General features: G+C 34.3%; 1 protein-coding gene across 2 annotated transcripts in view; it reads left to right on the forward strand.

Moving 5' to 3' along the window:
• The window catches only part of CDH19 (cadherin 19), a 123,638-nt gene that overhangs the window by 48,227 nt on the left and 61,218 nt on the right, over positions 1 to 14,193 (forward strand). For both annotated transcript variants that reach the window (XM_077135276.1, XM_077135277.1), the window contains exons 3-5: positions 631 to 925; positions 7,436 to 7,555; positions 10,869 to 11,033. In XM_077135276.1, coding sequence (XP_076991391.1) covers positions 631 to 925; positions 7,436 to 7,555; positions 10,869 to 11,033 — 580 coding nt within the window. The remainder of the gene's footprint in view (positions 1 to 630; positions 926 to 7,435; positions 7,556 to 10,868; positions 11,034 to 14,193) is intronic.

A 14,193-nucleotide genomic window follows, 5' to 3' on the forward strand; every position in this document is an offset into this window, starting at 1 on the left:
GCTTTACCTGAGAATTGAGAAGATAATGTTGGCAGGGAGGATTTTCTGTATAAAACTCAAAGGTTAAAAACCCATGTTGCATAGTGGTTAGCAAGGGAGCACTGGGGAGCTAAATCATCCTTTTTTATAGAAAGGATTAATTATATCATAATATGCATCTCATAATGTTATAAAGATTGAGTAAATTAATGTAAAGCAATTATGTTTTATGACATGTGGTAAGTTCCCAATTGTTGCTTGCACTTATTATCTTGTCATTATGCTCCCTGTTTTTTTTCCTTATATTTCTCTGTTTTCATGTATTTTCAACCTGTTAACAGGCACGCTTACTTCAGTTTACCTAGATTATTATTTTCTTATTTCTCTAGACCTTAATATAAATATTTTAGGCATGGTTTAAGTGACCAAGATTATAAATACAGTGCAAATCTGAACAAATTTCATTGTGCCTAATTAATGAAAAATGCTTTATTTTTTTCAATTCTTGTAGTTTCTAAAGAGAATCATCTAGTTATAGTGTAGGTCTTTTCCTCTATTATATAGAATCATTAATTTGGGAAATAATTAACAGGGACTAATATAAAATCCTAACATATCTGACAACCAAATTGTACCTCTTTGCCCTTGCAGTTAAAATCTGATTTAGACAATGAAAACAACTCCTTCCAGTACAAGCTTTCGGGTGACGGAGCTGGAAGTATTTTTAAAATTGATGGAAAAACTGGTGACATATATGCCGTACAGAAGCTTGATAGAGAGGAACGATCTTTCTACACTCTAAGAGCCCAGGTAATAGACACCTCTACTGGAAGGGCTGTGGAACCTGAATCTGAATTTATCATCCGAGTTTCGGATATCAATGACAATGAACCAAAATTCCTAGATGAACCTTATGAAGCCATTGTGCCAGAGATGTCTCCAGAAGGTACTGCATATTAAATTACATCAAATATATATTACCAATGGAAATATTTCACATTTCCAGAATATTTTTGCATGTGAAATGTGAAGGGGAGCATTTAAAATATTAGATTTAGTGGGCTATTAATAAGCAATTAGGTCTCGGTAAGGTGATTTTGCCAGTGTCAATCCTCAGCTTACATAATACTGTTTGTTGTAAATACCTATTACCTTCACATGAGTTTAAAGAGCAGAAAATCAGGTAATTTATTTTCTGCAAATCATTGTCAATTGCTGCTAAAAGTGAATTATGCTTTAACAAGTTAGGTCACATGGTGTGAAACAAGAAGAAAAATGGATATTTATAATTCACACATTATAAATTCTCATTAATATTAAAAATTTTATTTAATAGCCATATATGATTATATATATGATTACATATAATTACATGTATATATATATATATCAGTGTGTGTATAAAAAGAAACTATGCCTGAGTCCTTTAAAGTTTATTTTTATAGATTTTCCTGCCTGTAGTAAGCAAGCAAAATACTTTGCCTACTAAATATCATCATTCCCCAGTCATTTTCCTTCTCTACTCTTGGGGGTTTTAGCCAATTAAATATCTTCTATCCACATTTTTCATAGCAGTAGTTACTGAGTAGTTTTCAACTCTAGCAAGTGTCCACCTTTCCTCACACTTATAAGGAACATTTTCTTTATTATAAAAAAACAGGATGTTTTTGAAAGTGAAGGAGATTACTCTTGGGTGAGATTCTTTGGTCGCCTTATTAGTTAAGAATAACTATTGCAGCATTTTCAGGTTTAAAATGTAATTAAATGGAGTTCTCTGAACTCTGTACTTTTTAAAGATAAATTTCAAGTTCCAGGTGTTTTCAGAAAAGCATGTCGAAAATTCGTTTTTAGTAATCTCTATCATCAATATAACATAATTATGCCATATTGTAGTCATTATGAAAAAAAAAATCAAAATTGTTTTCTTTTGCACAGGCAGGTACCAGGAATTGAAACTGGGTCTCCAGCATGGCAGGTGAAAATTCTGCCACTGAGCCACCGTGGCCTGCCCCCCCAAAAAAAATTTAATCTAAAATATATACAGTTTGGAATTGAATTGAATTAGACATTAACATTTTACAGAGATTATTCAGAAAATAAAATTCCTTATTTTTTTAAAGGATTTCAATTCATCAAATTTGTAAATTAGGTTCTATAAATCCTAGGCTTTTGTGCATATGTGAGTCAAAAATGATGAATTTGGGGTAGCTTGCTCTTTTTATTTTTATGATGTATTATTGCTTGCTATCTTTCACGCTGTAAAATCAATTTGACTTAGAGTCTATGATCTCAGATTATGCAAAGTATAGGGGTCAAAAATAAACACAAGAATAATTAGAACCACTTAATTATCAGGTGAGAGGGCAGAAAGAAACACAAATAAGTGAAAAATATTTGGCAAATTCCTGGTGACAAGTAAGATAATATGTGCTTCTTGAGTTTCACTTGAAGTTTTAAATTAGAAAGCATCAGCATTTCACATATAAAGAGAGTAGCAATGTCCAATTCCTACTTATAAATAAATAAAAATGTTCACACTAATCTAATAAGTTTTCTCTGTGAAGAAATACATGCACTGATTAAGCCGTTATTTCTATCAGGAAATCTATTTTCTGGAAGTAATAATTTCATTTGATCATTTAATTTACCTTATTTCTATATTTGCCATTACCCAAAGCATAAAATCAGAATGGTAGGCAAAATATTACTTCTTCTGTCCTGCTTTAAAGTTGACCAGTACACAACTAAACACCTCAATAAATTTGAGTCAGATTAATCAAAAAGTAGTCAACCTAAAGCTACCTTAAAAATAGCTTTTCTGCCAGAAAATGTGCTTGTTGTAAGAAAATCTGTTAATCTTCTTACCACTGAATTTAAAATGAGCATGGCTCATACTAAAATAAATTAATCATTTTGAAGTCTAGAATTTGGATCTCTGCCTTCTGTACCATGTATGTATTTATTTTAGCATCCTATACCATATCTAAGTTTTAGTTACAAAATTTCATTGCCTGGGGTTGCCTACTTCCCTTTTACCTACGTATCTGTGTTAGTTTGCCAGGGCTGCTATCACAAAATTGTTGGCTTAAATAAAAGGAATTACTTTTCTCCCGGTTTTGGAGGCTGGAAGTCCAAAATTAAGGTATCGTGACTGAGGCTTCTCCCATGTATGTAGAGTTCTCATGGTGACTTGTTGGCAATCAATTTCTGCCTCTGTCACTTGGCAGTTTTCCCTTTTCTATCACCTGCTGTGGTCTACATATCCTATTGCGAAGAATGGCTTTTCATTTAAATAATGACTATTCTTTTAAATTACTTTCATCCATTTATGGATTCTGTATGTTGTGCATGAGATATGCAAAAATGTTTAGCTGTTTCAGGTGAACTACCTTGATAATAATAAATGATGCAAGAATTGTCTTGATACCATTAAGTGCCACAAATATAAATTAATAAAATCCAATATTTATTGATTATCTTAATTCAAATTCTTGGAATAAATTAAAATTTTAGAGATTCATTATGTCAGAGGTGAAATGGTCAACATTATTACGAATGCATTATAAATTTATGCCAAACCTATAAGAAGGGAGATAAAAGTATTTAGTTTTGTGTGCTGATTTTACAAATACAATAGTGGCAAAGTAGTATTCTTCCTAAATTAAAATAAGTAAAGGAAAAGGATCATAGTTGGAGTTGGTTTTATTGTACACATTTGTTTTTTCAAATACAAAGCAATATCTTACCAATGAAAATAAAAGATATAAGGCTCAAAATTAAAAATATATATGTACTTAAATTGAGAATAGCATCTGAATTTCAAAATTTTTGTCACAATGCTGATATTGACAGCAAAAAAGTACCTTGACATGGAGGTAAAATCTCTCTCTCTCTTTCTCACCCTTTACTAATTAGATTTAAATGCTTAACCCTTTTTATAACAACTTTGTAAATCCTGCTAAATGTTTTAATGCGGCATGGATATTTTTGCAAACAAGACCACTAATTTTGGATTTTCTTCAAATTCTTTTAAAAATATATAATCAAATTGTGTAATGAATAGAACACTGAGAATTTTACATTTACTGCTTCTTGAGAAAGTTCATTTAATAATAATAATAATAATAAAACATGCAAGGGGAGAAATAAAACATTTAAATTAGCCCCACAAAAACAAGGAGAAAATAAATGGGTTAAGCAATGGGATTTCAAATGATATAAAGCATTTAATTTTGAAATTCTGTGTTTGTCTTTGGAATATCCTGAAAAATCTTCGGATGGATCTCCTAAATTTAATTGGTTATAACTTACATTTTATATTGGAATTGTTTGACATTATGATAGCATATGATTTTGAAGCATTTATATCTGGCAAAACTTTCAAAAGTATCAAAGTAGGGAAATATTTGACAGGATTTTCTTATTTAAAGATTATAACTATAAAAAAAAAGTTGAACTTTTTCTATTTGACAGAATTTTCTCTGAGCATATTATACACCTAAGAGTTACAGAGAGACTACACCCCTAATTATAAAGTAATAAGATTTAGTCAGTTCTATTCATGCCTGTTTAATGGATATCATATTTGCCCTTTAGTAAATGGTTTCTAAAACTGGTGAAATATATGAAGCAATTGATTTCAGGCATTAGACACTTAAAGCATAAGGCAAGGACCCTTGACGGACAGGAAACACCTAGGGTGAGCTCTGTCTTCACTTGCAATTCAGCATGGGGTACTTTCTAAACAGCTGTTTAGAACAGTCTCAGGCAGAGGAAATAGCAATTAGAGTTCAGTTCTATGTCAAGAGCTAGAATTTATGTGATAGGGTACTAGAAAGAGGTAATGGAAAAGAGAAGCAACTCAGATAGATGCATAGGGGTCCTTCTGAGCCATTGACTAAATAATAAAAACTGCAAAAAATACTGAATGAGATTATGCAAGCCCTGAGAGAAACTAAAGTGGAGCGAACTCCTAATGTTCTAAGCCTTTGATTAACACCCCAAGAAGGGTGCACCTAATAGGGTTCGTCTTTTACTAGCGTAAGAGCTACCCCAGATCTGTCCAAATGAGGTCTAAAAACAGACCTCAGTAAGAGGAAATTTGGTTTCTTAATCAGTAAGAGGAAATTAACTCCCGGCCAGAACCAAACTCCACTCTCCTTATAAATCCAGGCTCAAAACAACATCCGTGACATTTAGCAATAATATATATTTAAAAAAGACCAAAAAACAAAAACTACGCATGTCAAGAAAAGGAAATATATATATGAACATATAACTAGAAGAAAAAAGAATAGGTGCAGACACAGAATTGGAGTTAATGGACAAAGACTTTAAGATATAAATTAATTAAAAATTTAAAGGAAAATAGGGACATGGAGTGAACACTTGGAGAAATTCAACATAGAAATTGAAATTATAAAAATGAAAAAAAAATACAATTTCTGTTTCTACCTGGTTTGCAGAAAGAGGAGACATCAGACAAACCACACAAAACTCTTCTTAAACCCGGGAGCTGAGACCATTGAAAACCCAAATAGTCTGAAGTCCAAGAGATGGGCCATTCCACTGAAATGACTAATTCAGACCACCTCATCTCTGCAGGGTACAGGAAAAAAAGGAGCTGCCAAAAAAAAAAAAAAAAAAGCATATGAAAAATCAGTCAAATTTTTACAAATTGCCAAAAACTGAGTGTGGACTACCACAAGGATGTAGAAATCCTGGTAGTTCAGGAAACAACAGCCTTTCTGCTGAGTGCCATTGAGCAAATTGGGGGCAGAAGCAGGAGACAGGAGAAAGCTTCCCACAGCTGCGCAGGAGTGGAGGGGCTCAGCAGCTGTGGGAAAGGGGAAAAAAGAAGTTCCTTCTCTTCCCCCTGTTTGGAAAGTTCTCTGTATGGAACAAAAATCCTAAACTTCAGAGGAGGAGTAGCAAAACCCATTGTCCCAACCCAAAGGTAAAGCTTGTTATTTGGGAGTGAAAGTTAACAGGACAAAGTCTCTATTCATGGATTAGGGGCTTGGCACCACCCCAAGGCCCAGCCCCATTCAAGGTTTCTGATCACCAGGCATGCAACAGGAAGCTCTTTTGCACTCAAGAACTTCCACTGGCTTTCACAACCAAGTTGGAATGTCAAAGTCCAGGCCTATAAGATCTTCTAAAGACTGAGCCTGGAAGAGGAACACAAAGGACACCCCTGCCCTTCACCACTGGTTTAGCGAGCACCAAGTAACAATAACAGCAGAGTAAAGGCTGAAGAGGGGAAAGAGCATAGAAGGAGCCCCTCTGTCCTGCAGACATGTAGGAAATGTTGAAAGCAGAGAGGATAACATGCACAGAAGAAAATCCTTCCACTGGCCAATCACCCAATCCTAAACTTAAGTCTTCATTACAGCACTTTGAAGGTCATGGTGAACTGAAGGCAATTATATCAACTCAGAAAAATCAACCCAGCTCTGCTCATATTTGATTAGATTGACTCAGCTCCCCTCCCTGATGGACAGGAAAGCATTTCCAGGCCTCTGGGTTATTGTTTTTTACTTTAGGTTCTAATTTTCCTCAAATAATATCTCGCATTTAAAACAAAAGGAGAAATACCCAAAACCAAGCATAAATAGTTGTTAAAACTCAAACTCTGAGGTGACAAATATGTTAGAAATATTAGACACAAACTTTAAAATAACCATGATTCATGTTAAAAGAGCTAGTGTAAACAATAGGCAACATGCCTGAATGAATAGGAAATTTCTGTAGAGAGGTTAAAATGATGAGAAAAGACAAAAGCAAAAAGAGAATTCTATAAATTACTAAACAAGTAAATGAGACAGCAGAAATGAGTGATGGTTAATCAGTATACTTACCACTACTGAGTAGAGAATCAGGGATTCTGAAGAAGGGTCAACAGAAAATACCCAACTAAGGGGTTAAAAAATATTAAACAGAACAGAGCATCCAAGAGGTGATAGAAAATATCAAACCATCTACCAAGCATGTAATTACAGTCTCATAAGAAGAGAGGAATGTGAGGCCGTGGAAATATTTGACGAGAAAATGGCCAGAAGTAATTTAAAAAAAAAAAAAAAACTAGATATTATTCAATATGAGTTTTGAAGGAAAGCATTTCCAAGTTCCTCTTGAGTCCTCCATAATAACAGAACTTGAAAAGATCCTGAATTACATATTATAATGGATTGATTAATAGTTATATTTGATTATCTTAAATCCACATGTTTAAATTCTATGTTATAGTTGGCCATCGGGGCTCTGTGTATAAGGTTATATCCTCATTTCCATGCAGAAAGATATTAGTTTTATAATTCAGAAGAAGCAGATGGACTCATCTTTTACTTTGTATCATCAAGTTGCTTGCAAAGAACGAATACTAATTTATAGAGCGGAATTCACTGTTGAATATGACAGGGGTCTCAATTTCTTGTTAATAATTATTTCTCCCCAGGAACATTTGTCATCCAGGTGACTGCATGGGATGCTGATGACCCTTCAAGTGGCAATAATGCTCGTCTCCTTTACAGCCTACTTCAGGGCCAACCATATTTCTCCATTGAACCAACCACAGGTATTTCTCATTGAGGAGAAGGACACGATTCTCAAATAGGAATATGTCAGAGCAGAACTGCTGAAGGGTACCTGCTTACAAACAGAAGCATTAGATGTTAAGAATTTCAGTTGCAAATGATCTATTAGAGCAAAAATTAATTTACTAATCATTTAAAAAAAAGTTTGGACCTAAGTCACCATTTCTATATATCAATAACATATGTTGTCCTGTATACCTAATGTTTCAATAAAGACATGGTTTCAGTACCTAAACATTTAATTATTTGTAGTCTTTTAGCTGATTTTTATAAGGTTGAGAGGTTGGGTTTTCCACATCCATAGCACAAATAAATTATGGATGGGGTTTAAAATATATGTTAAAATTCTTACAAATCAATTCGAAAAAGACAGACCACCCAATTTTAAAATATAGGGAAAGACATACAAATAATTGACAACAGAAAATACTTAAAAAGACAGTAGATATTTAAAATCCAGTAAGCATATTAAAAATGCCAATCCCAGTAGTCATCTGGAAAATGCAAATTATAGCTACAATATGATATATCACCCAACTAGAGTGACTAAGGCAAAGATGGAGTATAAAGGATGGTTTAGGAATTAGAATAAGGGATTCACTTTCTGAAAAATAGAAAGCTATGTATTTCATGGAGTTTTGATTTAGGTGAATACAATATTGATTTTTTTCCTTTCATGGCTTCTACATTTGCATTAATCAACTGTCTATTTTAAAAAATGAACAGAACATATTCTCTGTCTTCTCTTAAAAATATCTGTTGAGTATATAAGAATTATATGACATTAATTCACTTAACAGGTGTTGATCTTTGTGATCAAAATAAAGATTAAACCCATATGAATCCTGCACTTAGGAGTTTATAGTCTAGAAAGAAAAAAAAAAACCATGACACCCATAAGTCTATAACTAAGAGCCCAAGAATGAGGCAAGTACTAAAGAAGTAAAGTTCTACCATTGCTGATAGAAGGAAAAGACTGTTTTCATCTTGGTGACACAAAAAACTTTCAAGTAAAGTATTTTGTTGGATCTTTAAATATTTCTTATCAATTAATTTTTTTCATCCAATAGTAAGTGCGGCAGCCTTTCCAATCACAGTTCCTTGAGAGAATGATGCTTCTGCAGACTGTGATAGCATGACTGTGTGCTCATTTATCCCAAGGATGGTACATAGTTTGAATTAGTCTAGATGTACAAGACAAGAGTTAATTTACTACAGGCAGTGGATGACGGAAAATATTAGGCTTATCTGGTTTTAATTCCCTCACAGAATCTCGACTGAGAAGGGCTCAATATATTCCAGGGGTTATATAACATGCTGGTTATAGTAGCACAAAATTACAACATTTGAAAAAAAAAAAACACTTGTAAAAGGAAACAAGAAAGATAAACCCGTCTCTCTTGGAATTTACAGATAGATATTAATCATGTGAATACAACAAAATAGATAAATTTGATTTCTGGGTATTATGAAGTGAAACAAACTTGCCCAAGAGGAGAGAGAAAATGAGGACTATTGTAGATTGTGTATTTAACGCAGAATCCACTGAGACCAGAATTCTGAGGTGAGCCTGTGGCCAAGGTGAAGAGAGAGGGGAAGCCCAGAGCACGTCCTGGAAGAACTGATGGGAAGTCCCTGAGATGGGAAAGCGCTTAAGCTCTTTAGATGAACTAGAAGCCAGGGTGGAGAAGCATAGAGGAGAATGGAAAGCGGGCTGTCTTATAGGACCAGAACTTTATGGCCACATTAAGCATTGTCTTTTCCCCACCTATCCATGGCTTATTAAATTTATTCAGCAAGTGAGCAAAAATTAGTAATTTCATTCATAGACGAGAGGAGGGATGAGCAATGAGAGAACACAAACAAGAGCCAGAACGCCGAAATGGGAAGTTTGGGGATAGATAAGAAGATCTGAAAATATATAACCTTTGTTGTGTCTGAACACTGAAAAGAAAAGCTGAAAACAAGATCAGCAAAGATCATCGAGGCCCTGATATATGGGGAGCAAAGGCTCCCGCATTCCTGTAATCACTGTTAGATTAACCTCTAAGGCTGTGGGTATATGTTATGACCTTTAATACTGATCTCCTTTGCTAATGCAAACACCATTCTCTCTTGAGTCACATATCAGGAGATGTTGACAACATCTGGTCAAAGATATTCAATGGTTTCTATTTTGATTCATGTAGTAAATTATAATTGTGAAGTACTTTAGTCCACAATTAAAAATCCCTTCACAATATGCTCCAGTTTACTATTATTTTTTTGCCACTATCACAATTTGTTTAATGTACGCTCTTTTCCAGACACATTTTGGACTGACCATTCTCTGTCTTGTATTTGTATTCATGTGATCCCCAAAGCCTTAGGACTGCTTCCCCTGCCCTGTGCAGCCATCTTAGATTTTTCCCAGATCCAGAGCTGCGAGGATAGTTCAGTGGTAGAATCTCACCTTCTATGTGGGAGACCTGGGTTCAATTCCCAACCTGGTCCATGCACGTCCCTCCCAAAATAAACAAAAAGCAAACAAAAATTCAACAAATGGTGCTGCAATAATGGGATACTCATATGGAAAAAGAATGAAATGTGACCCTGCCATTCAGTATACAAAAAAAAAAATTATTCCCAGATCCTTTTCAGTAATAATTTATTTTACTAAATAATTTCTTAGAAAAGAGGGATTTATTACATTTATTGCAATCTTACTATGAGTTTGAGTACTTGTACATATAAAATAATATTGTAATACAAACACATAAAATATTGTGTATATAGATGCCTGTGTGTCAAAAAACAGCCCTTCTTCATATCTGATGACTCTAAATAGGTCTCAACATCACAGATGCACTATATTTGTTGAATAAAGTTGCTAGTGTTATCCACACATTTCCCCTTGACAGACTTACTTCTTTGGGATTTGCAGGAAAATTGTTAATTGTAGCAAACTGATGTTACATTAGAAAGAATAGCAGAAAGTAGGTTAAGGTAAAAATATTACATTCCATTTCTCGGCCTGGATTATTTTAACATAATATTTTATTACCCGGCTTCCAGCATTTGTAATCCAGCATGTAGACTGTGGAAACCCCCCAGGCAGGGTTGGTGCTTTACTTATCATCGTCATCATTTTTATTATTATTAATTTTCTCTAGGGCAGTATCTGGCACAGTGTGGTGTCTCCAAATGTCAAAAGAATGATCGTTGTGCTTGAATGCTTAATGAGAATTTAACTAACTAGTGAGATGTCACGGCTAATAGTGAAATAATAATTGGAGCTTTATTACATTTTTAAAGGAGTCATACGAATATCTTCTGAAATGGATAGAGAACTGGAAGATCAATACTGGGTAATTATTCAAGCCAAAGATTGGATTGGCCAGCCTGGAGGACTGTCTGGAACAACAAGCGTATTAATTAAACTTTCTGATGTTAATGACAATAAGCCTATATTTAAAGAAAGTAAGTGGAAAACATCTTGAATTTTCATTATAATATAAGTATGTGGAACATGTGCAAATGTTGGAGTTTACATTTTTAAAAGCGCTGCAATGGTGTTAGAATTATATCAAGTAAAATTGTGGTAGGATTTGTTCTAAGGTGTAAATATTTTCATTAGTATGAAAAGCCAAATACAGATTAAAGAGTAATGTATTTGTTCTCTGTGGCTCCCATAACAGATTTTTACAAACTTTGTAGCTTACAAAAAGACAACTTTATTATATTATAGAAGCCTGTACGATCCCACCAGGCTAAGTTCGAGGCATCTGCGGAACTTGTTCCTTTTTGGAGACCCTGGAGGAGAATCAATTTCTTTCTCATTTGGATGTTGGCAGAATTCCATTTTTGGGGGGTTGCTGTCTGATATTTACCTTTGAGACATGCACACCTACCACCTCCACATTTCAGAATCAACAAGGGCATCAACTTCTTCTCACATCACCATCACTCTGACCTGCATTTCTGCCTTTTTTTGTTTTGTTTTTTTTTTTTTCATTTTAAGTACTCCTCTGAGCAGGTTGGGCCTCTTGGTAACAAATTCACAGATTCCAGTGGGAGAAGGACATGGATATTTTGGGTGGGTCATTTTTCTGTCTATCACAAGTAATGATTTAAAGTAATCATGTGAATTTTTTTTTTTTTTGGCAGCAAGAATGGGACACATCTGCTCTGAAAAATTAAGTAATAGATACAAATTAAAATCACACAATGATTTCATAAAGAGCTATTTTTTAGGGGGACTTTATTTTTTTAAGTGTAGGGGTTTCTATATTAAAAAGCTTAAACGCATTTCCAGAAAGCACAAACAAATTATGATGGTATGTGGAAAATTCGATAGGCATGGGACAAAGAAAGGAGCGGGTAAAAAATAAATATAGCAATTCTCAACAATAGCATGATTTCTCAGATAGTAACATAAAGAAATAAAACTGTTATCTCACTGTTTTTCTTCTTTTGCTTTTGGTGCATCCTACCTCATGACTCAATTGTAATGTCATTTTCACTGACACCCTTAAGGCAAAATAATCTATGTATAAGCATAGGAATTTGGTTTCAAATTCAAAATTCCATGTTTTCCATTCATTAAATGTATATACTTGAGGATATATATATACACATATACATGAGCACACATATTCAACATGTATGTATGCCCTCACGTGTGTACATGCATATAGACACATACATAACATGTCTGCACGTGTGTGCATGTGTGTGCGTAGGTAGGATATTTTTGTGTGTGCATATCCATCTGAAGGACACAAATACTACTCATCCAATTAATGCCAGGTCCAAGGTTTTAAAATCCTCTGACTTTTCAAGAAATATTAGAAATATGAACTTTTTAACTCTGTGCTACCATCTAATTTTAAATTTTATTCGATTAAGAAAATATGGACATTCCTTTTGGGTTAATAAAACAGTTCCTTCTGAAATGGATGCCAATGGGACCAGAATTTGTGACCCCCTCCCCATGAAATCTGCTACATATGTAGCTATCTCTACAACATAACTTCTGCCTCCCAAAGGCAAGAGAAGAAGGCATAATTTTAAATATCTGGGACTTTAAAAAATGTCTGGCATATGGTTAATGTAGAAGAATAGTGGTGTAATTCATTGAGTAAATTTAGTCCAAGTCTTATACATATTAAGGTTAAAATGACCAGCAGAGGAGTCTGGAAGTCAGGAGAAATCCCAAGGAAACTTATTGAGAAAAATGAAATAGTTTGAAATCTCTTAGTTACCCAGAATCTTCATGTAAGACAATTGCATTGTTACCTACAGTCAAATTTGACTGTGAGTGAATTCTGATTTAAGTCCCATAAGCTACCTGACTCTTCAAAATTACTGTCCCTCACATCACTCCAGAAATGCACAAACATATGTACTGCGCATTCTTCCAAAACAGCACCATGCTTGCCTCCTACTCTCCTTCACACTGCTTTCCCTTACTGAAATTCCAAATACGCTCCTCTCAATTTAAATATTTAATGTCTTCCCCTTCTTTGTGTGCAACATTTCCTCCCTTCTCACTTAATGAAGGATATCACTCAAACAATCCTTCCCTTCCCTTGACTTCTCAATTTCCCACAATGCTGATTCATTACTATTAAAATCCAAACATACTGTTTTTGAATACTTTTTTAAAAAAAGAGAGAAAATAAGCACTTTCTTGACTCCATTTTTATATCCAGCTAATAAGGTCTCACTTCTTTCTGTCTCTTCTGAGCAATATGTTACACACCTTCTAAATTCAGTATGCATGTAAATGAGTTCCCAGTATTGGCTTCCCCTCCTCTAAACCACCTCTTTCTACAGATTTTCCTATCTCATAAGAAGCAAATCCAGTCTTCATGTTGCTAAGGCTAAATTCTCATTCACTTTTAAACACCGCCATGTGGGAAGAATGATTGATTGATTAATTAAGGATCGAGTAAAGATCAACTTCAGATTGCACTAGGTCAAATCCAAGCCAGTTCTAATTTCTACCCAAGACTGAATTGATAAGTTCAGTCCAATTCCTAACAGTTTCTGATTTTCAGTGTTTTGTGAGCAAATATACAAATACATGCACACACATGTCTTCCGATAATGCAAAATTATTTTGTTTTAAGGTTCAGAAGTCATCTTTTCCTCTTTTTATCTCTCACACCTAAAATTCATCTTCTGCACATCCAACTTTAGTAATCTTGTTAAAATGCAAGTCATATTATGTGACTTCGCTGTCTTTCTGTCTTACCGTGAGAAAAAGTCACAATTCTTGGTGAGGCCCTTAAATGGTGCTAAATGAACTGCCACCATCCTATACTGTTCCATTATGACTCTGACCTCGTCTAATACACCATTCTACCCTTTGCCCTATGAAAAGTCAACACCTCTTGGAATTGTTTCCTCCAATACTCCTTTACTTACTTCAGTTCTCATCCAAATGCTAGATCCACGGTGAGGACTTTCTTGTCATCGTACAAAAATTTTTAGCCAATTCCATCACAGCACTACCTTGACTTATGGCTATCTTACTTAACTTCTTTATCATCCGCTTCATCTTCAAGAATATAAGAAATTATTTTCTACATGTTATTTCATTTTGTATCTCTGGCCTCTAGAACACAGCCTTGTG

Source organism: Tamandua tetradactyla, chromosome 18, assembly GCF_023851605.1.
Source record: "Tamandua tetradactyla isolate mTamTet1 chromosome 18, mTamTet1.pri, whole genome shotgun sequence".
Taxonomy (NCBI): Eukaryota; Metazoa; Chordata; class Mammalia; order Pilosa; family Myrmecophagidae; genus Tamandua; species Tamandua tetradactyla.